A 23,574-nucleotide genomic window follows, 5' to 3' on the forward strand; every position below is an offset into this window, starting at 1 on the left:
CCAGCTTGGTGTGTGCTGGAAAACAGCTTTTGCAAAACAATGAGGTAAACTGTCCAGTGAGGGTTGGGGCTGTGTGGCAGTAAAGTTAAGAAGAAAACCTTTAGTCACCTCCAACGTTCACTTGATCACTCATTTAAATGCCCATATTGTTCAGTTGTTTCAAGTTGTTTATACATGGAAACAGCATTTTAAAAGCTAGACAGACATAGTCTTAATCTCTGTCCAGAGGGGAGAAGCTCAAACTCTCCATACAGGGAAGGAAGCCTTTGAAATAGCTCTCTTTCACAATATGTTAGACAGGTAAGGCAGTTTAAAGCCAATGATTTTACTGGCCACTCAAACTATGTGATGCAACCTGTTCCTGTCACCCAACAAGAGAGCAAGAGTCATCTGCAGACTTTACAATTTATTCTCATGTTACCTTCTTTTCTCTAACTTATTTTCAAATCCTCCAGTGGGGGATTTCCTCTAAAATATTTGTTTTATATTGCCCTTATACCTCAGATAAGTTCAACTAGGAAGTGAAAAAATCAAAGTTAAGAGCAAAACTGAAAAGCAAAACTGATAAAATCACTCCATCTTTCCCTCTCTCCCTCCAGGTTCATCCACCCAGCAGGTTTCTCTCCGGAGCACACCATCAGCATCGCCTTCCGCTTGTTGCAAGATACACCCAGGGAACCCTTCGCCCTCTGGCAGCTCACTGACAATGACTTCCAGCCCAAGATGGGAGTGGTGCTCGATCGTGAGTAACGTTTCTGCACCTCTACCACACTGCAAGCGGCCTCATAATCTCCTCGGCCTCGTGTGCAGTCATAAGAGCTTATTTTGTCATTAAAGCCTCTACTGTAGATACTGGACTGACTCTCTTGAGGAGATAAGCTGAGAAGTCACATTTTAATATCGTTTTAAAGACTTTGAGAAAGTTTAAATGATTAGTGGATTAATTGATCAGCTGGATCAATTCATTGTTGGTTTTGGTCTTTTCATGGGATGTACTGACAAGAAAAATATAGTCTCACAAGACTTTAACAAGTAAATGTTTAGCTGAATTGTTTTTGGAATCATAAGATGCCATCAGTGACATCAGCTATCTCATAGTCATGTTGATTTGACAAAACTTTTTCTCTGTGAGGATTTTAGGGTAATGGAGATTGGGTCTCTAACTGTGCTTGGAGATTATATTGGACACATTGGATTTTCAAGACTTAATTTATAAAAGAGCCGAGTATTAAAATGCCACCAGAGGCCATTCTAGATCAAACTGTGTAAAGCAACAGACCTTGCAGCCAACGTTGCCGTCTGCAGAGCCCTGTGGTTTTTGTCAAGACACAAGCTGAGTTATAAGCTGACCACCGAATATCTTCTTCTGTTGTTTTTGCTTTCTGCAGCTACTACCAAGCATCTGGTGTACTTCAGTCTGGACTACCGAGGAGAGGTGCAGGAACTGACCTTTGACCAGTCGCAGGTCCGCAGGCTGTTCTACGGCAGTTTTCACAAGGTGAAATACTACACCACAAGCAAGTCCTAGAGAATAATGAAAGCTTTTCTTTTACTTGGCAGAAAATGAAACATCATTGCTATGTTTTTAATTCGTTTCCTCCTGTTTACCTTGTTACTCATTCACCCTTTTGTACTCTAATAAAACTCAATTGTCAAGAGACGTGTAATCTTAGGTCTGTAACAGCTGTCACAATGACATGATAAGGAAAATGCAAATAAGGAAGACAGAGATTTACAATAAGAGAAGGTAATATAATAGTTACATTGGATTAGATTCTAAATGTATAAAATAATTGTGATGAGTTGACTTGAGATGTAGCTTTTGTCTGAGATTTAGATAAGATGGTAGATACCACTCTCATGTCTCTGTGCCAAATATGAAATAAGAGGTAGGATTTGATTAGCTTAGCTTTGCATAAAGACTGGAGGCAGGGGGAAACAACGAGCCTTGCTCTGTCCAAAGATCAAAAAAAATAATGCTGGAAGGCTGGTGAGCTTTAGATGTGCTGATGAAATGTTGAACTAATCCTATAAATACTGACACTTGCAATCAAACCACTTTTCCTAGTTTCCCTGACAACTTGATCTAATATGACAAAAAAAAAATCTGTTAATCTGTGGTTCCATTTGTGTCCTCTCTCTTCTGTGATTGGCAGGTTCACCTGTCTGTCAACCAGGTGAGCGTGTCTCTGTCTGTGGACTGCCAGCGTGTGGGTGAGAGGCCTGCTCGCCCTCTAGGCAACCTACCAACTGACGGCTTTGAGATGCTGGGGAAACTGGTGAAGACCAGAGGACCAAACAGCGGATCTGCTCCAGTACATTTTATTTTATTCTAGGCCCACTCTGCCCTTTCAATAAATTATACACCCTGGATATATCTAAATTATTGTGATCTCTTCCTGTTTCCTGTGGTCAACCTGTACCCTGTGTTCTTCATTGTATCCAGTTCCAGCTGCAGTCCTTTGAGATCGTCTGTAACACCACGTGGGCTTCAGAGGACACCTGCTGCGACCTGCCTGGAGTGGTCAGTCTACTATTACATACATTTACCCAAGTTCTACTCCACTTTGATGTAATCCTATTGTGTGTTTAAACCAGTATATGAAGCACAATGAGCTGAGTGCTTACTTTGACTGTTAACATGAAGGTTTCTGTTACTACAGTAGCTCTTGAAAGTCCATTGTAGAGAAAAAGACTGTGACTTAACAGCAGACTTTCATTCATCTTGTGGATGCAATAGTGAGAGATGCTTTATGAGAGAGCATTTAAGTGTATCCAAGGGCTGATTTAATGTCTTTCTTGTTAATGTCGGTCTGTCTGTCTGCCTCAGAGAGATGAGGAGAGCTGTCCTGCCCCAGTGTACACCTGTACCTGTTCCTCCGACATCCCCGGCGTTCCCGGTTTTCCCGGGCCAATTGTACGTCACCATGAGGCCTCAAATAAGCTCAGAGTACCTGTTAGATCATGTTTCATGTGACCAAGTGGTTTGTATAACATGTTGCCATTTAAGTCTTATTCATTTTCCCAGGGAAAGCCGGGTCCTCGTGGTGAGAAAGGCGAAAAAGGAGAGCAAGGGCATAAGGTGATATGAAAGTATTTATTCAGTCTTTTAAAAGACATAATCATGAATTTATTTAGTTAGATTTCATTTTATAGCAGTCTCACTTTGGTTATTCAACTCATTTAGTTTCTTTTTTTCTGAATATGTTTTTTCACATTTTGTTGATCCAAAGTTCACAGTATCTTTTGATATGATTTTCTAACAATTTCTACTGTCCATTTTGACACACCTGTTACTGATGTGAGTATTAGGCTTAATAGTCAATGAAGCAAAGCAGCACACTGTATTCAAATCACAACATCCCAATACCTGCAACCTAGTGTAATTCCTGCCGTTTTGTAACAGAAAATACACATGCAGATATTTGACTGCAGTGTACATAGACAAAGTCCACCTATAATAACAGGTCTGCTCTTAAACATGGGTGAAGCTATCTTTTAAAGTAATGGCTTTTGGGCTTTCACACAACTTTTCCATAATTTTCTCCACTGTGGAAAAGGTTTGTATTGACCCTGCTCACACATGACAGGACTGTCACAGATAACACCTCAATGGTTGCATGATATTTGGTATCTGGCACGAAAGAATTAAGCAACACAGGAAGTTATATATCATTTGCAAGACTAGAGATTGTTTATTTATTATCTCGACCTCATCTTGGAGGGAGGGCAGTTTTCTAATTTTGGTATTATGACAAATTTCCAGGCAGTCTTTTCAAAGTTAAATCTGCTTTTTCAAAATGATCAAGATGCAACTTCGAGAGTACTCCACCGATGTAGCATTGCACTTCTATAACAGTGTTTGACTCATGATGGACATTCAAAAAGAAAAAGTATTGAAGTTGATGATCAGTCCACACGCACTTCTTCATGGTCAAATCCTGGCGCCTACATTCCCCACAATGCAACACTGTCAACAGTTTGGTCAGAGATTCAGATGTGTTATGCTAGTAGCAGCTAATTTAGCCTGGAGCTGCTAGCCTCAAGAAGAGATGAGGAGCAGGCTACAGAGGTCTGGTAGCCTCACTTCTCTCTGACTCCACACCCCATATTTTTTTCATTTTCAAACTCGTAATCTTCACTTGAGAAAACATATCAGCTCTCTCTGGAGCCAAAAAAAGCTTTTGTTTATTAATTTTTTTTAACTTATGCAGTAGTACTCTCCAATACCTGTAACACACCTTGATGTGTTCCCTTTTAAAGCGCCATGCCATCCACAAAAACATCATCCATAGAGATATTGCAACAATGAGTGCCTCGTTACTGGCAACGTGACTGTTTTTATTCACACTTGTAGAAAATGTTACAGATATGTTAATAAATCCTGAATATCCAGATTATCAGAGTGATGTTTATGGAAAAATACTCCAGGATCTTTTACAGTGCATGTTTACTCAAAGAAAGCCTTGGGGCACTAAACTGATGTCCTGGTGTTCATTTTATCTGTGTTTCAGGGGGAGATGGGTCCTCCAGGAAAGCCTGGATTTGAAGGAGGTCTTGGACTCGTGGGCAACGCAGGACCTCGAGGGATGGCCATGCAAGGCAAAATGGTGAGTAACCTTAAATACTGTATGTACCTGTGTACAGCAGCAGTAACCATGGTACATACCTCAAAAATCTGTTTCCTAAGGACATATGAATCTAGTCGATGTATTTTAAAAATCACTTGCTGTCTGTTTTCATATCTTTCCTTTCAGGGTCCACCCGGTGCAAGGGGGGAAAAGGGACTTCCTGGGCGACCTGGAGTCCAGGTGAGTTTCAACTCACTTCACCCAACTGTCTGCCACTTATTACTGTCCTTCCAACCCCCCTGTTCTGTGTCCCTGTAGGGTTTACCAGGACCTCCAGGCCCAAAAGGGGAGGAGGGGATCCCAGGCCCCAAGGTGAGCTGTTTGCTACCCGCCAATACAGAACAGTCAATGTTAGCAGTTCCTCACCCAGTTGTTCTGAAGTAGTGACACCCCTCCCTCCCTAACCCTCTGTATCTGTCCTCGTATGTGTTTTGCAGGGCATTAGGGGTGTCGAAGGTAACATCGGTGTACCCGGCATCACAGGACCCAGAGTAAGACTGAATTTTAATTTGTTTAAAGCCACTATGCAGAGGATTTGAACCTTTTTGACTTTGGTGCCCCCCAGAATTAGTGTCAAAAAAACACCTCGACCACACTTTTGTCCATGACAAAGAATTTGTAAAACAACCTTATTGCTACAACAATTACTGTTTACTTATTTACAGTCCCGAGAGAATCTTAATGTTGGTTACCCATGACCTTTTGTCTAGTCCACCATCAGGGCACAATTTACACTTGAACACACTAAATATTAAAATGCAATGGGCAGATTAACATTAAATTTAACAAGACAGTACCTTTTTCCATTTTGGACACATCAAATACTTTCATCTATCACCACTCTCAGACCAAAATGTCAACCTGGTGTACAATATTTCCAGAATACAATGCAAATGACCATGAAATAAACCCTTTTTATATCACCTAGTGTAGTGCCACACTCACAACAAACCACTGCTGGTAAGGCTCTAAGAATAGCCAGTACGTTGTGTATTTCATCTGTCACATTTTTATTGTAAGGTGTAATGACCGGCTAGTTTGGCTTTATATGTTTACTTTTTTTAGACGATAAATGTGTTCTGAGTTAATTATGGAAAGTTACATAAAGTGATTTTATGGACTCAGTGTGTGGTCTGTATTATGATTCCCAGTTTTAAAATGCTAATAATAGAAACATATACTGTTAGATATTGCACTCATAAATATTCAGCTTTATCACTTCCTGACCTGCAGTGTATCTATATACTGTTTGTCTGTACATAATGAGGATACTGTTTGTATTGTACAGGGTTTCCAAGGAATGCCGGGACATCCAGGGCCTATAGGGGAGAGGGGCCCCTCAGGACCTGTGGGACCTATGGTAAGACCAGAAGGACAAATAGGGATCAGTCATATCTGTTTCCACATTTTTTCTTATTTATCTTTACACTCATATCTTATGCTTTACAGGGTCTGTCAGGGAGTAAAGGGGAACGAGGAGAGAAGGTGAGTTTCTAGCTTTTCAATCTTTTTCTTCTTGCAGCTGTAACAGCACTGAGATACTTTTAAAAATGACTCTTCTCATTTCATTGGAACCATGGTTGGTTAATCTGCTGATGTTACACAGGGGGAACCTCAGTCCATGACCATGATCTACCAGCTGGTCACACAGGCCTGTGAACAACTCGTGCATAGTACGTACTCTGTTAGCAAGCATGTAATGAACTTGAACTTCTCTTATTTCTCTCATTCATTCTAACTTTTAAAAAGCCCACAACAAATGCAAACACGTTCTCCTGCATATTCTTTACCCAGAGTTGTTTGTATTTTTCAGAGGAGGTGTTGAAGCTGGACAAGTTCATTAATGAAATAAGTCGTAAGCCAGCTCCTATTGAGGAGCCGGTGGGGCCCCCAGGGGAACCTGGTATACCAGGGCCCAAGGGTCCACCAGGCTCCAGGGGCACCCAGGGGAATGTCGGCCCAAGAGGGAGACCTGGCAGGTCTGGATATCCAGGAGAACAGGGTAAGACTCTGTCTGGTAGAAGTGTTTTTTCCAGCTAAAATGACAACAAACTGGTTTGTCTGACATCTACAAATTATGAATTTGTCACCTGTTCCTCATTTCTAGGGTCCATTGTGATTATATTATAAGATCTGATTTTGATGATTTGTGTCTTTTATCTCTGCAGGAAGGAGAGGGATGTTAGGGGAGAAAGGTGATGCAGGGACCAATATCCAGGGGCCCCCAGGGGTCAAAGGATTTGCAGGTACCTCTCTATGAGCCATCTGTTTCATATTGTGCACCTTAATATAGTAATATTGTAAAAATGATGCAAGAATTTCAACATAAACAATATTGACAGTGATTTCTGTGATATAATACCTAAATCTGTCCAATAAATGATCAGTACATGACATTCTTTGATGTCTGGTCATGATGCATGTGTGTCATGCACTGTGTGTGTCTGCAGGTCTTCCAGGTGAGGCCAAGCTTGGAAGCCCAGGTTCCAAAGGAGAGGACGGTAAACCAGGACCGCCAGGGATCCCTGGACCTCCCGGCCAGCCGGGTGAGATCGGACCCCCGGGTGTGTGCGAAGGCAGTGGAGGCTGTCAGAGAGTTACCCAGCAAACAGGTTAGCTGCAAGGAAAGAGCCACTGACTCAAATACACATACAGCCTGGGAATACTACAATCTGCAACTGGGGATCCTTTCCGCTCATGTTCATTTTGACATGTTTCACTAAGTAATTAAGTAAATAATTTTATTTATGTAGCACCTTTCAAGAGCAGAGATGTCACAAAGTCCTTCACTTTAGTAAATAAAGCATAAATTTACAGTTTTACAATTTTATTTAGCAGATGCTTCTATCCAAAGCGACATACATCTGAGAGTTGATACAACACAAACACTTTTTAAAGGTGTCCACAGAGTCCACAGATTTTATGTTCAGAGGGAGAGAGTTCCAAAGTTTAGGAGCCATAACCCCAAAAACACAGTTCAAGGAACAACCAGCAAACACTGATTAGAGGACCTTAGAGACCTGCTGGTGACATAAGGCTGCAGTAGATCTCTAATGTAGGCAGGTGCCTGACCATGCAAAGCTCTATAGGTGATCACAAGAACTTTGAATTGGATTCAAGCAGCATTTTGGACCACTTGTAAATGATCTAGTGAAAACAAACAAATTTATCATTGTTTTTATTTTCTATATTACAGACAGCCATTCTTCTCTCTTCTTCCTCTATTTAAACATGCTTTAGACAAGTCATCTATCACAGTGAACAGTAGGTAGTCAATCCGTTATGTTTGTTGGCTTTTCCAGGTACACTCACTCAGGTCAAACAAATGCTGATACATGCTCAGTGGTTTAAAAATGTTCAGAAATCACTGTTTTACTCTTTTCTTTGACTCTTAAGTGTTGACTCCTTTTTGTGTGTGCCCTCTTCACCCAGAAGAACCTTATTATGGCTACCAACCTTGAGTGGATATTGACAAGCAGGCAGTGGTGGTAATGTGATGACATCATGACTGACGACTGTCTGAAATGACCTTTGAAGCTGAATGATAAACTGGGAATGGAGCTGAAAAAAGCACCACTGAAGAGGTTTGGTGAGCTGGACCTGCCACTGATTCATGCAGGTCTGCACAAGCTTCATCATACGTGTGAACAGGAAACAGCACAAGAAGGATCTCTCTCTGTCTTCTTGATACGGTGTATTTGGACATAAAAACAGCTGAGAGATGTACTGGTGTAACTACTAAGAATAAGTAGAAAGCTTTCTAATATAGAGTAGTGTTTTGATAAACAGATAGCATCATTAAGGAAAATATTTTCCCACTGGGATTAGATTATTATAAACCATATTCGCACTGAAACCTTTTGTTATTATGTTTATGTATTCATGCACTGTGTCAATGCCAAGTAGTTTAGCCATCTGTGTTACATTTCTGCCTATTTCATTTGCCTTTCTAACCTTAACTGCCTCAAGAATAATGAAAATACATAATCCATGGTGTAAAAGCTTCTTTTTGTTCCATGGTATAAATGATACTGTGAGAATGTCATGTGTATGATAATTTGTATATTTTATTATATTTACTGTATGCAGTTATTCATGTATATTTTGTATGTATTCCCATTGATAATTCATGTTTACATTTTCTGATTTCCTGGGGTTAGGGTGACAATCATTACATGGTGTGTGTGTGTGTGTGTGTGTGTGTGTGTGTGTGTGTGTGTGTGTGTGTGTGTGTGTGTGTGTGTGTGTGTGTGTGTGGTGTGTGTGTGGTGTGTGTGTATGTGTGTGCGTGCGTGCGTGTGTGTGTGTCAGAGAGGGGTTTTTAGGCATGTTTTTGATTTTGATAATAAAATGGCATTAATATGTGTCTAAGTGTCTAATAAAGTGTGACTGTTTTTTTTTTATCCTGGAAGACTATTCCAGCAAACTTGTCTCATGCTGTAGTGTCCTTGAGCAAGACAATCTCCACAAGTTCCAGACCTGTTGTTCTGATGGTGAACCTGACCTCCTCTGACATCCTAGTGGAGGTCAAGAGAAAATAACTAGCTACAGGAAGAATCAATAATGATGATGATGATGAGGATTACTTGTGCAGTCTTTTGTCGGAACCATGTTGAATAGATAATTGTTTCCAGTGGTGTCTATTTTGAAGAGCACAGTGGAAATAGTCAGCTCGTCAAGGCAGCATCAGTGATCCGGTGTATTTCCGGTTTTGTCTCAAATGGGTGTTTACTTTTCAAAATAAAGGTCAAGCGTATTTACTGAGTCGAGAAATGGATCGTCTAGGATTATTTTGGAGCATAATAATGAAAAAGAAATAATAGCAAGAGGCGCGCGAGGACATTACGGAGCGACATTTAATTTTGTTGAGATTGATATTATTGAATACGACAAATGGTCAGCCTGTATTGTGTTTTATATTTTCGCGAGGTTCCCTTGATGTGTCAATAGAGCTAACGTGAACAGACTGAAATTATAGTTTAAAATCTAAAGTAATGACATCTGCCTTCTTTGCCGTTATAATTACGAAGATAGTTTATTTTGTAAATGACAAACAGGATGTAATGTCTGTATGTCTTTGAACTTTACGCAGTGTGATTACGGTACAGTCACGTCACCATGGCAAGCCGAACAACTTCGCAAGCAAACCGGGACAATGGGGACAAATATTCTGTTTTACTACCTACCTACAACGAGAGGGAAAACTTACCTTTGATAGTTTGGCTTTTGGTAAAATATTTCGGTGAAAGGTGAGTTCTGGGGGACCAGCAAAGCTGCTCGGCTAACTGCTAGCTAACGTCACCGAGTCAGTGATGAGTTGTCACTAAACCAGATTCAGAAAGTTACAGCTGTGTGAATGTGTGTGTGTGAGAGAGAGAGAGTTGGACATTTTGAATAAAACTAAAACAACGTTAATTTTAATTTGTTGGCTGTACAGTGGATACAAGTACGAGATTATTGTGATTGACGACGGAAGCCCAGATGGGACACTGGAAGTGGCAGAGCAGCTGCAGAACATTTATGGAGAGGACAAGATAGTAAGTTGAGAATTAATCATTTCCGCCCTCAAAGTTGGATAAGTAACAAATAATGCATTTCTCATTGTGTCATTATTATTATTATTATATAACATAAGTGTGAGAGTTAATTAACATGCTGTAACATCCTCATGGAGGCAATAACTGGTTGTTTGAAAATGATTTACAATGTTAAACTATGTATCTACCATCCCCCTGTAACATGTAGATGAATGGTGCATGGGATTTTTAAGTTGACTCTGTGTTTTCTGTGTTTCAGCTCCTACGACCAAGGGCGAAAAAATTAGGCCTAGGTAAGTTCAAAACGAAAAATTGAAAAATTATATATATACATATATATCATAGAAATAAATCTGCATAAGCTCCTGTTTCCTTTCAAAGGCACTGCCTACATCCATGGCATGAAACATGCTACTGGCAACTACATCATCATAATGGATGCTGATCTTTCTCATCATGTGAGTGGAGCTTGCTTCACTGTTTACCTGGCATGATAACAGTAGATTGCCACACAACACATGGAGCTGGACCTTATCTACTCTCTTCTCTCTGTCATCCCTAAAATTTGAATTAGTCTTTTAAATAATTGCAGTGTTATGTTAGGTATATCAGATTCTGTCAGACAGCATGATATGTGATTCTTTGTCTTGTTTTTTTTTTTCAGCCCAAATTCATCCCAGAATTTATTGAGTAAGTCTCTCTAAATGTCCATTTCCTGTCTTGTGATTTTGTTTTCTGGACTACATTTCAGTTCTTATACACAGTAAAAAATATATTTCTGAGTATTTTAACAAAAATATAAACTCACTTTGCCTGTAATGATAGTTGAAAGTGAAATTGTACATATATCCTCGAGTTGAAAAAACATTTTGTCTTGTTTGACAGAAAGCAAAAGGAAGGTAATTATGACCTGGTGTCTGGTACTCGTTACCAAGGGGACGGAGGCGTATACGGCTGGGACCTGCGCAGGAAACTCATCAGGTAACTGCTAGTCAACAACAGTATACAGTCCTCAATTTCCTCTCATCCATCATGCATTGACCCTGAACGCAAAAGGCTGAGGTTTCATTTTCTTTTCTTTCTTCTTTCTCCCTCTCTGCTTCAAAGTCGGGGGGCCAACTTCCTGACTCAAGTGTTGTTGAGACCGGGTGCATCAGACCTCACGGGCAGCTTCAGGTCAGTGACGCTCCTGTGAAAAAGTACAACTGACATTTAGTAAACACTTGCACGTGCATGCGGCTGTGTTTTCTCACACTCCTGCTGTGTTTTTCTCACTCATATCAGGCTGTACAAGAAGAAGGTGTTGGAGAGTCTGGTGGAGCGGTGCGTGTCCAAAGGCTACGTGTTTCAGATGGAGATGATCGTCAGAGCCAGACAGCTCAACTACACAATTGGAGAAGTGAGGCGCTAATTCATTCCCTCACTCATTCATGTATAGATGTTTTTATTGGGGAGGAGGAATATTTACTCAATGCACATTAAGTTAAGGCTTCTGATTTGGAAATTAACTGCAAACTTAAATGATATATTACTCATGATATTTCTCAGCAGATTCTCTTGTTTTCACACCTTTCATCATTACAGTTGTTTAAAATATGGCGATTGGTGGAAAAAGGGGCAATTTCACCATTAGGTCTTAATCAAAAACCAAGATTCATTTTTTGGTGTTTTGTCTTTATTGGATAGGTCATAATAGAGGGACATAATACAGGAAGGAAATGGTGAGGGAGAGAGAGGAGTGGATGAGTATGACATCAAAGGCCCCCAGCCAGAATCAAACCCGTATGTTGGGATCACAGCATGCAGTATTTGTCTTTACCACTAGGCCACCAGACCCTCAGTGTCAGATCTGTGGTGCCAGCTCTAGCTCAGAAAGAGCCTGTCTAATGTGGTGTGAATGGAGAAAAATCTGTGAAATCGCCCTTTTTTGTCCTTATAAATAAGAAAAAGCTTTCACAAATCTGAAAGTGGGTTTTAAACAGTGCTAAGGCTTTTACAATGACAACTCAAATTTATATGAAAAGGGAAAATCAAGGAGAAATATGATCATTTAAGTTTCCTAACTTTCCCCTTAATCTATGAATCTGAAGCCAACTTGGTTGTTCTGACCCTGCATCCATGGGTTTGGCTGTGAACTGCTTCTTCCTCTTCTTCTTCCAAACAACAGGTACCCATCTCCTTTGTGGATCGAGTTTATGGAGAATCCAAACTGGGAGGGAACGAGATCGTGTCATTCGTGAAAGGACTGCTCACTCTCTTCGCCACGACATGATCAGTGATGTACTCAGATGGGACATCTCTGTGGGTCATATAGTATTTTGTCACTGTTAAAGTTGCTGTCTTTAAAACAGTAGTTGTATCAGAATTGTAATGGAGGGACAGAGAGACGGTAACATGACGGCAAATGAAAAGGGAGACATCTCTCTCCCCCGTTAGCAGTAAATAGAAAATATTTCCCGATCAGTAGCCGTCCGCAGTACTGAAGGAACATAGTGCTTTACATTCCCGTCATCCTCCTTAATGAATCCTGAAGGAAGCACATCATTCCGAATCCAGACAGCTGATTAAACTCAGCATTAACACCATTGTCAGATGGGTTTAAGTACACATTTAACTGCTACATGTGATTGTTTGTATAAAATTAAAGAGTTTGCTGTCTTTGTTTTTCTGATGTTGTTTGATGATGTTATTGAAAGGATAAAGTCCTCATTTGAGAGCCATGGTCCAGACAAAAAAAATACACAGAGACCAACTTCTCTCATTGATAGTCATTGATCACGGTCAAACAGGTTTAACATAACAACAACAACAAAAATCAAGGTCCACTTACTGGCTTTTCCTGGAACTGTTTACCCTGTCACAGTGGATGAATATATTCTCATGGCTGAGGATGAGGTGGAAGATTGATCCTACATTTGAAAAAGTCTAATATGAAAGTGTCATGTTCAAGTCTGGATTACTAACAGAGTGAAAGAGGCGACTGCCTCAAAGCCCTGAAAGCTCCAGGCATTATGTTTTGAACTGTTAAGTGGCTTTATAAGGGTCTTAATTTGAGTCCTTTAATAGCTCATCTGTCTTGAGGAGGGACCCTGTGTCAAAATCAGCATTGGAAAGTAACTTTATACTTCCACTCTACTACATTTAAGAGGAAAATATTGTACTTTCTGCTCCACTACATTTATTTGATGGCTTTAGCGGTTTACTAGTTACTTTTCAGATTAATATTATACATAAAAAACACTTGATAAGCTTATAAAATACAATTCATTGTTATGAATGAATGATGAAACCAATGGTTTCAAGCCATTTTATCTTGTGAATTCTATAAAATCATGTGGTTGTGTCTTGTGTATGAGTGGTTAGCAGTTCCACCGAAGAGACGTTTGCCCTCTAAACTTCTCATGTGGTTTCATTTCAATAAATTTTCAACTGATCCAATATTTCACAAAAAAATCAAGATTAGAGAAAAATTACCAAAACTGAAAACAGATTTGTGTATCAGAATTAATCATCTAACAAACACTCAGATTTATCTGGTGACACTTTGAAGGGGCCTGACCCCTAGGTTGGGGACCAATGGACTAAACTACCTAACTGTATATAAAGTAGTTCAAACTCCACCTCGAGCAGCTACTGCTTTCACATTGATTTACCAGCATAATGCATTTTATTAATAATATATACCATATATCATTGTTACTTTGATGAATGATGATGATGGGAGGTAGGAGGAGGACATTAACCCCGTTTTATGGAGAACTTTTACCATCACTTTAACCATTTAAATTTGGTGTCACCCTGGATGAAGAGCCCCCATCCAGCAGCCTACTGTTTCCCGGGGGTTGCCACTCACCAGGCACCATGTAGGAAAGTAGTCCCGGCCGGTTGTGGTAGGATTCAGCCGTTAGAAAACAGCACAGCAGATTACAGCGCCACCTGTCGTTGGCTCCGCCGTTAATACATCTCCAGCTGAGTGCTAAGGCAGTGTGTACATCCGAGCATCCGCAGGACGCCCGCTGCCGGCCAAACCCCGCAATTACTGCGCCGGGTTGTTTACCCCGCAGAACCAAGGGCCCACCGCGAGCTTTAAAGGACAGGGCTGCTATTTTTAAATACGCGTTTTGCTTAATTGGCCAAATTGATTGGCAGACCAATCAGGAGTTTTAATGAGCTGGCCTCGCGATGAGATTATTTATGCTAATCAAGTATATGTCACTTCCGCCCCTTTTATTTGCGCCATTTTGGATAGGGCAGTTTCTCTGCTGGATGTGTATTGTCTGTCAGAGAGGAGAATGGGGCAAAATGTTAACGGCTGCCCAGCAACTATAAACGCACTTTAGGTGATTTATCTGAAAGCGGGGGAACGCCGGTAGTTGACCGCAACAACAGGACATGTGTGTGCCCTCAGCACTCCGGGGAATGGAGGATTTAACTGTCTAATGAGGCTCGGAGGCTTTCTGTTGCCGACCAGAGGGAAGAGGATAGCCCGTGTCGGCGAGGGGGAGTCGGGGTTAGGAGAGTCGACCGACGGCCGGGTGGCTGGTTCTCCCCTCACAGAGCTAAGTGCTCACCTGAAAGGATATTACCGAGAAAGCTGAAGTGAAAGTGTCTTTACATCACCTCAGTCACACTCTGAGGTGACACATCTCACTCAGACGCGAGCAGTGGATGTGAAAGCAGGTAAACTTGCGTGTCATAATGTTGGGCAGTAACATTAGATAGTTTGCTGTTAGCCGTGATGGTGAACTACAGCTAACGTTGTGTTTCTATGAGTGTTGGGGGGAGAAGGGGGGTTCAACGTAATCCCGAGTTGAATGACTTCTCTGGCAGGTTTTATTTAAACCCGCCCGAGTAAAACACACTCCAGGGGAATGTCCTGTGTGTAAAATGATGTACAGAAACCCCAGCATTAGTTTGGATAAGCCTGTGTTGTTGGTGCGAGTTGGCTAGCTTAGCATGCTAACTTAGCGCGGTGTGTCCCCATTCTTTGTCAGTGGCAGCAGCTCCCTGCCAAAGCTATTGATCTGGATACTGCCAGATGTGGATCAAAGATTAGATTCAGTCACTAGCACGCCACGGGAGTCTGCTGTTAAACACTGTGTCCACGGCTGAAAGCTACCACGACATATCTACGTCTTCATTGCGAAGAAAATGTCTGTGAATGTGAAGAAAGTACATTACTGCACAGAGAGTTGTTGTCTTGGGGGGGACACACGGACGGCTACACATTCACAACCACAGGCGGATCGTGCCTTAGCTGTATTTTAAATGAGAAGTCAAATGTGATCATGACACGATCAGGGTTCAGCCAGGTGACACTGGGCTGGTGATGCACTCATACCTCGTGTTTGATCCAGGAGGAGAGAGGAGGGCTGTCAAGTAGGTCAGTGCAAGTGCCAGATAATGATTATGGTCACTGCCATCAACCACACATACAGACAGCCTTCCACCTCCTTATTCCTAAAGGTTACATACAGGTGTTTGGACTGGTGACACAACTAACCCCAATGTGAAAAGACACGCAGGCCACCCCAAACTTTTCTGGCATCAGTCTTAATATTAATGTCACCTGATTCCCCTTTCCCCTCAAGCTGACATCTCCACATTGACAGAGAGAGGTGTAATCAGCAGTAGTAGGTTATCATGTCCCAGTGGAGGACTTGCTTGAGGAAATATCTAGTGGAAGGTTTGTAGGCCTCTTGTTTTCTCTCAGTAGAAGGGGGAAACCTGTTTTCTGCCAGCAGCCTCCTATTGCCTTTCCTCCATCTCCTCTTCCTTCTCTCCCTCCCTCCCCTCCTACTCAGCCTCTCCTTGGCTTTTTTTTCTCTCCCTTTCTTCCTCCCTCCCCCATCCCCTCTGCGCCTATCCATCGCCCCCTCTTTCTCTCACCCTCTTCCATTTTCTCTCTCCCCCCCCCCAGCCCACCACCACCCCGCCCCGTCCCTCACCCTCCCTCTCTCTCTCTCTCCCTCCTCTGAGCCTGTCTGTCCGACCTCCCTGCCTCCCCTCCCCCTCCCCCTCCACTTCCGTCGCTCACTCTCTGTCCTCTCTCCTTTCCTCTCATCTCTCCCCCTCCCCTCCCTCACCCTCCTCTTTCCTCCCAGCTCCCTCCCTTACACCCCACCCCACCTCATCCTCTCCCACACTCACCCTCCCCCTTTCAATCTCTCTCTCTCACTCCTTCTGTCCCTCCCCTTCCTCCCTTACAACATCCCTCCCTCCTCTCCTCCCCCTCCACTGCAGACATATTGTAGAGGCTGCTGCTGACTCAATAGGAGGCGCCATTCTGTGATGGTATTGCGAGGCAGGGAGGAAAAAGGGGGCAGGCAGAGTATAGGGAGGCTTACATAATGGAGCCCCTCTCTAGCGCCATCTACCACTAATGGGAGAAAGCAGGAAAGGGAGACAGAGAGGGGAAGTGGGTGAGGGTGTGTTTCTCTTTCACTCATTCCAGCACTTGCACATTTACCCATTCTGCTTGTCTGAATGTGAGACAGACAGTGAGGCAGACAGACAACAGACAGATTGACAGAAATATCTCTGGTTCTCTCAGGTCTTCACTGGGCCAACAGTTGGTGGAACCACACACACACACACACACACACACACACACATACAGTTGCCCCTCTCTCTTTTTTGTGTTTTCTAGAAGGGAAACAAGCTGAGGTTTTCACAGGAATTGTTTGGGACCGTGCCGTTTGTTGCCATCGAGCTGCCTTTATGTCATCGCGCATCAGTGACCTTTGACCTTACTACAGGGAGCTTTGATTTGAATAGAGACACTCGACCAGCAACTTTGGGCTGTAAACAGAAGTAAAGCAGTTTGAACTTCTCCTGTATATAAGTGGCTTCACTGATTGCTGGTGGGAAAAAATGTTGTGAATAGGAGGATGGTTGATTGTATGGAAGTGATTTCTATTAGCAATCTCTCTGCTTTTTCTTTCAACTTGAACAGGCTGTGACAGCTGTCAAGTCAACAGCTTTGTTATTCTGATATAATACACAGCTGTGCACAATGCAAAAAATTAAATTGTTAGTTTTTTCTAAATGGCAAACCATTGAGCACTGACTTGCAAATTTGTAGCTTAAGTTTCATTATTGTGCACTCTTAAAGGTTATTTGGATACATGTTGCTAGCTTAAAGTGTCACGATTCAAACTCAGACACTTAAACGACAATCAAACATCATTCATGTTATCAGTAACACCTCTGCCTTTTCAAAATAAAATATGTCTGCTGTGAAAAAGGCCTACTGTGTATTTGTGGTCTTTGGTTTGAGGAATAACCTCAAGACAATAACAAGTTGTCCCATCAGTCATCATGTCTGAATAAAGCTTGAACAGATGTTGTAATCATGACAGTTATGTCTGTTACTTTGACAGATGTTGAAGTTTTGTCTGAAAGGCATTTTTGATCATAGCTTCCTCTTTAGGTGTTATAATAAGTCATGTAAACAGTCCTCTCCAGCTAACTGTTATTTCCTGACTTTGGGATCAGCTAACAGACAACCATCCGAATTCTCCCCTACACTTGTTGATAACATGCTTTATGTGTCTTTTCTATCCAGGCTGGCAGAATGTTCCAGCTCCCTGTCAATAACCTGGGCAGTCTGCGGAAAGCTAGGAAAAATGTCAAGAAGGTCCTGGGAGACATCGGCTTGGAGTTCTGTAGAGATCACCTAGAGGTGAGCGTGCCTAGACTTTGGTCTTTCTATAATGATGCTGTATGTTTGGGTTGATATCTGTACCTAAAGAGGAATAAACAGTGCGTGCGTTCTCCAGAGAGATGCATCACCAGTATCATTTTAATTTCCTGTTAAGGTTTGAGAATGGTTCTTTTCTTGGATGCATGTTTTGGGTAAATAATAAGGTCAGTTGAGGAGTTGAGTTGCTCTTCCATTTGGCTCGCTGCAGGAAGTGAGGGTGCAGCAGTGGAGAATGTAGAGAATGTACGATGGGAGGGTTTGAAATAGATTCATATAACATAATGCATGCAGTATTATGTGATCGCCCTCATTGACACCATGTCCTTATTCTGTTATATCTCATTTAATGTTGGAGAAAGATGCTTCTCAAGCTTTAACAGCAGACTTTACATAATGAAGCATCCAGTTGTGTGGATGCCTGGGCACAAATATAAAGAATTCTACAGATTTGGTGGGGTTTGTTGGGGTTTTAGACTCTCTAGAACTATGTCACAATTCCTAATCCAGATTTAGACTTGAGAATTACAAACCAGTTTGTTTGGTTTTTTTTAATGAGATCGTATGGAGAGACCATGAGTGATAATGTTGACTTATTTTACAGCCCCAATATAAAGTAAACATGTGTCCAAGAGGGTAGTAGACAGCTGGGGACAAAGGTACAATTTTGGAATAATAGAACAAATTGAAGAGGTAATCTGTCTGCACCTTTCTTGCACGCTCATCCATTAAGCTTTTGATTGACACTCCGGAAGCAGACAGAAATGTTTGGAGTCGTGCACATCAGTGAATCTGTTGCATACAGTTACCAAGAACCCTACATAGACATATGACAGAATCATGTCTTAGCCTTTTTACTGTGATTAGTTTCATCATTACCGACACATTGATCTTACTGTCCTTGTTGTTCAGTCAGTGTGTTTTCATGTAAAGCGCCTTCAGTAAATAATATCGCCAGAAGATCTTCTGTTTTTTTTTGTTTTTGATAGTGGTGCCATGTTGGTGAACAGCCTTCTGTTACACATCCAGTTTTTAAAAACAAGACAGGCTTATAGAAGTTAGCTCATTCTGCTTCTTGTTTAATTTTGGGTGATGTCATTTAGGAAGTTTTATGTTGTCTTGTGTTTTGTCTTTTCAACATCTTGGTACCATGTTGGAAATGAGTGTTTTCACTTTAAGGTGTTATCCATTGGGTTTCTTTTATTTCTGCAGTCCTTAAATAAATCATATCATAAATTATGTTCTCTTTGTTTTATCATTACATGCTTATTAATCTTAATTTCCTTGTTTTCAACAGGACTATAAAGACTATACTCCACCAGAGGTGTATATAAAGCACACTACCTGGGACGATGTGTGCATGTGGGAACCATCACATACCAAAGTCCAGGTGTGTGTCTTTATTTTGTTTTTTTTCAATCAATAGTTTAGTTCACACCACAAACACAGAAAGAATGATTAAAGTACAATAAAAATGTTCTAATATTGTTCTGGTATATTTGAATATCTCTGATGTCTAAGCATGTTCTCCACCTCTGTGTCTCCAGGACTACAGATCCAAACCTTTCTGCTGCTCCGGCTGCCTCTTCTCATCCAAGTACTTCTCTGCATACAAGAGCCACTTCCGCAATGTCCACAGCGAGGACTTTGAGAACAACATCCTGCTCAACTGCCCCTACTGCACTTACAATGGTAACAAAAAGACGCTGGAGACGCACATCAAACTTTTCCATATGCCTAACAGCACTGTACGGCAGGGCCCGGGTGGAATGGTGGCGGGAGCTGGTGGGATCATGATGAAGGACGGGGTGCTGAAGAGGACTGGGGACAGTGTGGAACAGGCAGTGTACTACTGCAAGAAGTGCACCTACAGGGACCCTTTGTACAATGTAGTGCGAAAGCACATCTACCGGGAACATTTCCAGCAAGTGGCCCAGCCCTATATTGTGAAACCAGGAGAGAAGACAAACACTCAGAATGGTGGCACTGCAGGAGCCACAGGGAATACAGAGAGTAATAACACAAACAATATTAACAGTAACCAGATTCACTGCAAGAAGTGTCTTTTTGTTCCAAGGACCTATGAGGCACTTGTTCAACACGTCATTGAGGACCACGAGAGGATCGGCTATCAGGTGACCGCCATGATTGGACATACCAGTGTGATAGTCCCCCGTCCCAAACCCATCATCATGATCCCCCCGAAAACCCAAGGAGACAAGACCATCATCGGGATGGGCCCCAAAGGTGCAGTCATGGCTACTACCAGGTCTCCTGCCTCACAGCAGCTGGGGCGAGTTGTCATGGCATCAAAGACGGGCTTCAGCTCTCAAAGTCTTCTATCTGGGTTAAAGCATGATGCAATAGGGTTAAAGGCTGGGAGCACCCAGCCGTTTTCTCTCGGCAGCCAACAGGTTAGGGTCACTTTACCAGGGAACGCCCAGGTGTCTGTGCCCCAGCAGTCACACGCAGCAAAGCAGCTTATTTCTGGTGGCAGCTTGCGGAGTCCAATCGTGGCAAGTGCTTCTTCCTCACTTAAATCCAACCCCCTTGGTTCTAGGGTCCAGGCGGCGGCCACTACTGTAGCCTCCGTCACAGCTAAGAAAAGTGGCTCCTCAGTCCTCGGCACATCCTACACCCAGAAATGGAAAATCTGCACTATCTGCAATGAGCTCTTCCCAGAGAACGTGTACAGTTCTCATTTTGAGAAAGAACACAAAGCAGAGAAGGTGCCCGCTGTGGCCAACTACATCATGAAGATCCACAACTTCACCAGTAAGTGTCTCTACTGCAACCGCTATCTCCCCAGCGACACATTGTTAAATCACATGCTGATCCACGGTCTGTCTTGCCCGTACTGCCGTGCCACCTTCAACGATGTGGAGAAGATGGTGGCCCACATGCGTTTGTCGCACCCAGATGAGAGCGTCGGCCCACGCACAGACTCTCCCTTGACCTTTGACCTCACTCTGCAGCAGGGCAACCCCAAGAACGTTCAATTGATTGTCACTACCTACAACATGAGAGATGCCCCGGAGGAGTCGGTGGCATTTCACGCCCAAAACAACAACACCTCTGTGTCATCAGCCCTGTCTGCCTCCCTATTATCAGGCAAGAGGTTAATGCCTCAGCACCCGCCCAAAACACCTTCAGGGGCTGCTGACAGTGCCCCAACCAAGAGTGCCCCACAGGCATCTGTGCCCTACAAGAGGGATGTGGGTAAGACACTGTGTCCTCTCTGCTTCTCTATCCTCAAGGGCCCAATCTCAGACTCACTGTCCCACCACCTGAGAGAGAGGCACCAGGTGATTCAAACGGTCCACCCTGTAGAAAAGAAACTGACATACAAGTGTATTCACTGCTTGGGAGTTTATACCAGTAACATGACTGCCTCCACCATCACTCTACACTTGGTTCACTGCCGAGGTGTAGGGAAATCCCAGAACGGGCAGGACAGCAGGGCAGCCCATTCCTCTCGGGTCAGCCAGGCCCAGAGCAGTGCTCTCAAACGGGCCAGCTTTGATAGCTCTGACACTAGCGCACCAAAACGAAGGAGGCCGGGACCTCCAGGGGAAAGGGCTCATCCACGGGATAGCAACGGTCCATCTACATTTGTAGAAAACCCAGATGAACCTGTAGTTCTGGCTCTTGACCCCAAAGGACATGAAAACGAGTCATATGAATCAAGGAAGGCATTTCTAACACAGTATTTCAACCGAGCGCCGTATCCCACACGACGAGAGGTGGAGAAGCTAGCAGCCAGTCTGTGGCTTTGGAAGTCAGACATCTCCAGCCACTTTGTCAACAGAAGGAGGAAATGCGTACAGGAATGCGAAACCCAGAATGCCAGCGTGCTGCTTGGGTTCAGTATGCACGAGGTCAGCAAAGTGAGTCATGAGCTGGCATTCGTCCAGGACAGTGTGTGTGAGGGCAGACATAGCAAAAGGCGAACGTCTAGGACATGTATGGGGGTGTCTGAGCAGGCTCGCAGGAGACACAGGGAGTCTGTAGCTGCTAACGGTGGTGTGGTGCCACCACCAAAGGGAAAACCAACCAGGACTGTGGAAGGTTCTAAAGCAACCTTGTCTATCCCCAAACCCAACAGTGCCAGTAGAGACCAAACCAAGACAATCAACAGCACCTTACCACAGAAAATGCCTCTAGACCTCTCTGAGCCCATTGCCATTGACTCTGACAGTGATGAGGAAGAGCAGCAGAAGGATATAAAGGAACAAGAGGGAGAGGTACATCTCCATGGTAACGCACAGCTTACTGGAGCTAAGGAGAGAATGGAGCCGAGGACGGGGGCCAAGATTGTTTCAGATCTGGATGATATGTCAGACGACGACGATGATGATGAGGACGACGAGGACGAGGACGACGAGGACGAGGACGAAGAGGCACACGTAGAGAACGGCTTCGGGCCCACAGAGCGCTCAGGAAGACAGGCTGCTAAAGGAAGAGACGCGCTACCTATCATTATTCCCAAGTTTGTACCTTCATCTGCAAGAGGCGGGAGAGACGGAGCGCAGCTGGGCAAACAGCAGGTCTGACTGATAAAAATCAAAAAAAGACTCACACAGTCAGAGAAAACACTTTCGATTTGATCCACGCCAACAAATCTGCCTCGCCTGAACCGAAGGACACTGCCCAGTTACGTTAGGCATCTGTGAAAGAGAGGAGCGATAAGGAGAGAAGTCTCCTTCAGTTAAAAACTCACAACAAGCCATCCAGTGACATTTAAAGGCAGGACTCAACGAGCAGCTAGGATTGATGTAAAGATCGGTGAACAAAGTTTAATGTTTCCTCCCCAAGTGGGAGGAAGTGCAAACGAATTGAAAGTTGTTGTTTTTTTTGCCTTCTGTATACTTTACTACATTGAGATAAGGAGTGATTAATGTTCAGTTAGCCACTGGACTCGTAAAACGTGGCTTAAAATATTGAGTTGTTGTATGGTGAAGCTTTTAATCTGACCAGATAATCCATCATTTTTCATGTGGTCATACTGAGAATAGGTAGTGTAAATTTGTACAGTCTTTTAGACATGTTTGGACAGATGTTGCCGTACATGTACCCTTAAATATTTGCTATTACCTGTGTGTAAGGTAGCCTCATATGTTCTACATTGGTATGCTTAACGATAGGTGTCGCTTTGGTGGCTGGTATTTTCTTGTATGTTTAAGTTTATTTTTTAACAAAAACCTAGTTTTTTTGGCAAAATAATATATCTATATATAAATGAAATAACAATTGATTTGTTTTTTTTTTTGCTGTTAACTTGATTAGATTTTATTTTTTTATTTTTATCCTTTTTATTTTTAGTTCATGATTTCCTTTCTGAATGAATAGTGGTGCCAAGCTATTCTCATTCTTTTACAGTATAAAGGAGTATTTCACCCACTTTCTGCAGCCCTGTGCTCACCATCCTTGACTGTACTGTAACTGCTCTCTGTTTTCACAGTTTTAACTTGATGTTTCTTTTCTTTGACCCACAAGACTGGACAGTAACCACCATACTGACATCCACAAAAGTGAAAGCTTTTTTTTAAAAAGAGTTGTGTTTAATGTTTTTTTTTTTTTTTTTTTTTTTTTTGAATTGTGTGTATTTGTTTTATGTTTTCATTTTTCACTTAAGCATTTATGAACAATAAAGTGCTGTAATTGTGCTTCTCACAGAAACGATGGCCATGTCAGTTTCCTTGTT

General features: G+C 42.5%; 3 protein-coding genes across 4 annotated transcripts in view; all 3 read left to right on the forward strand.

Annotated features, from left to right (window-relative positions):
- LOC121895044 (collagen alpha-1(XX) chain) overlaps positions 1 to 8,872 on the forward strand; it is a 36,732-nt gene extending 27,860 nt beyond the window's left edge. For both annotated transcript variants that reach the window (XM_042407850.1, XM_042407849.1), the window contains 17 exons: positions 600 to 742; positions 1,389 to 1,498; positions 2,157 to 2,315; positions 2,447 to 2,524; positions 2,831 to 2,917; positions 3,029 to 3,082; positions 4,515 to 4,610; positions 4,758 to 4,811; positions 4,890 to 4,943; positions 5,069 to 5,122; positions 5,920 to 5,991; positions 6,081 to 6,116; positions 6,238 to 6,304; positions 6,445 to 6,633; positions 6,800 to 6,877; positions 7,082 to 7,243; positions 8,064 to 8,872. In XM_042407850.1, coding sequence (XP_042263784.1) covers positions 600 to 742; positions 1,389 to 1,498; positions 2,157 to 2,315; positions 2,447 to 2,524; positions 2,831 to 2,917; positions 3,029 to 3,082; positions 4,515 to 4,610; positions 4,758 to 4,811; positions 4,890 to 4,943; positions 5,069 to 5,122; positions 5,920 to 5,991; positions 6,081 to 6,116; positions 6,238 to 6,304; positions 6,445 to 6,633; positions 6,800 to 6,877; positions 7,082 to 7,243; positions 8,064 to 8,092 — 1,522 coding nt within the window. In that variant the 3' untranslated portion in view covers positions 8,093 to 8,872. The remainder of the gene's footprint in view (positions 1 to 599; positions 743 to 1,388; positions 1,499 to 2,156; positions 2,316 to 2,446; positions 2,525 to 2,830; positions 2,918 to 3,028; positions 3,083 to 4,514; positions 4,611 to 4,757; positions 4,812 to 4,889; positions 4,944 to 5,068; positions 5,123 to 5,919; positions 5,992 to 6,080; positions 6,117 to 6,237; positions 6,305 to 6,444; positions 6,634 to 6,799; positions 6,878 to 7,081; positions 7,244 to 8,063) is intronic.
- Positions 8,873 to 9,702: 830 nt separating this feature from the next.
- On the forward strand, positions 9,703 to 12,832 carry dpm1 (dolichyl-phosphate mannosyltransferase subunit 1, catalytic). Its single transcript, XM_042407871.1, has 9 exons — positions 9,703 to 9,880; positions 10,069 to 10,168; positions 10,428 to 10,461; positions 10,550 to 10,626; positions 10,833 to 10,858; positions 11,054 to 11,149; positions 11,276 to 11,344; positions 11,453 to 11,567; positions 12,336 to 12,832. Exons 1-9 carry the CDS (start codon positions 9,750 to 9,752, stop codon positions 12,438 to 12,440), a joined length of 753 nt encoding a protein of 250 aa, XP_042263805.1. The 5' UTR covers positions 9,703 to 9,749; the 3' UTR covers positions 12,441 to 12,832.
- Positions 12,833 to 14,154: 1,322 nt separating this feature from the next.
- Positions 14,155 to 23,121, forward strand: adnpb (activity-dependent neuroprotector homeobox b). Its single transcript, XM_042407851.1, has 4 exons — positions 14,155 to 14,848; positions 17,736 to 17,852; positions 19,168 to 19,260; positions 19,418 to 23,121. Exons 2-4 carry the CDS (start codon positions 17,745 to 17,747, stop codon positions 22,421 to 22,423), a joined length of 3,207 nt encoding a protein of 1,068 aa, XP_042263785.1. The 5' UTR covers positions 14,155 to 14,848; positions 17,736 to 17,744; the 3' UTR covers positions 22,424 to 23,121.
- The last annotated feature ends 453 nt before the right edge of the window (positions 23,122 to 23,574 follow it).

Source organism: Thunnus maccoyii, chromosome 4, assembly GCF_910596095.1.
Source record: "Thunnus maccoyii chromosome 4, fThuMac1.1, whole genome shotgun sequence".
NCBI lineage: Eukaryota > Metazoa > Chordata > Actinopteri > Scombriformes > Scombridae > Thunnus > Thunnus maccoyii.

Excerpts from the sequence above, each read along its gene's own strand:
- dpm1 (XM_042407871.1), top strand. The coding sequence starts at position 9,750 with ATGGCAAGCCGAACAACTTCGCAAGCAAACCGGGACAATGGGGACAAA. Across the intron at positions 10,627-10,832 it reads ATGCTGATCTTTCTCATCAT|CCCAAATTCATCCCAGAATT; the intron begins GTGAGTGGAGCT and ends TTTTTTTTTCAG. Across the intron at positions 11,568-12,335 it reads TCAACTACACAATTGGAGAA|GTACCCATCTCCTTTGTGGA; the intron begins GTGAGGCGCTAA and ends TCCAAACAACAG.
- adnpb (XM_042407851.1), top strand. The coding sequence starts at position 17,745 with ATGTTCCAGCTCCCTGTCAATAACCTGGGCAGTCTGCGGAAAGCTAGG. Across the intron at positions 17,853-19,167 it reads TCTGTAGAGATCACCTAGAG|GACTATAAAGACTATACTCC; the intron begins GTGAGCGTGCCT and ends TGTTTTCAACAG. Across the intron at positions 19,261-19,417 it reads CATCACATACCAAAGTCCAG|GACTACAGATCCAAACCTTT; the intron begins GTGTGTGTCTTT and ends CTGTGTCTCCAG.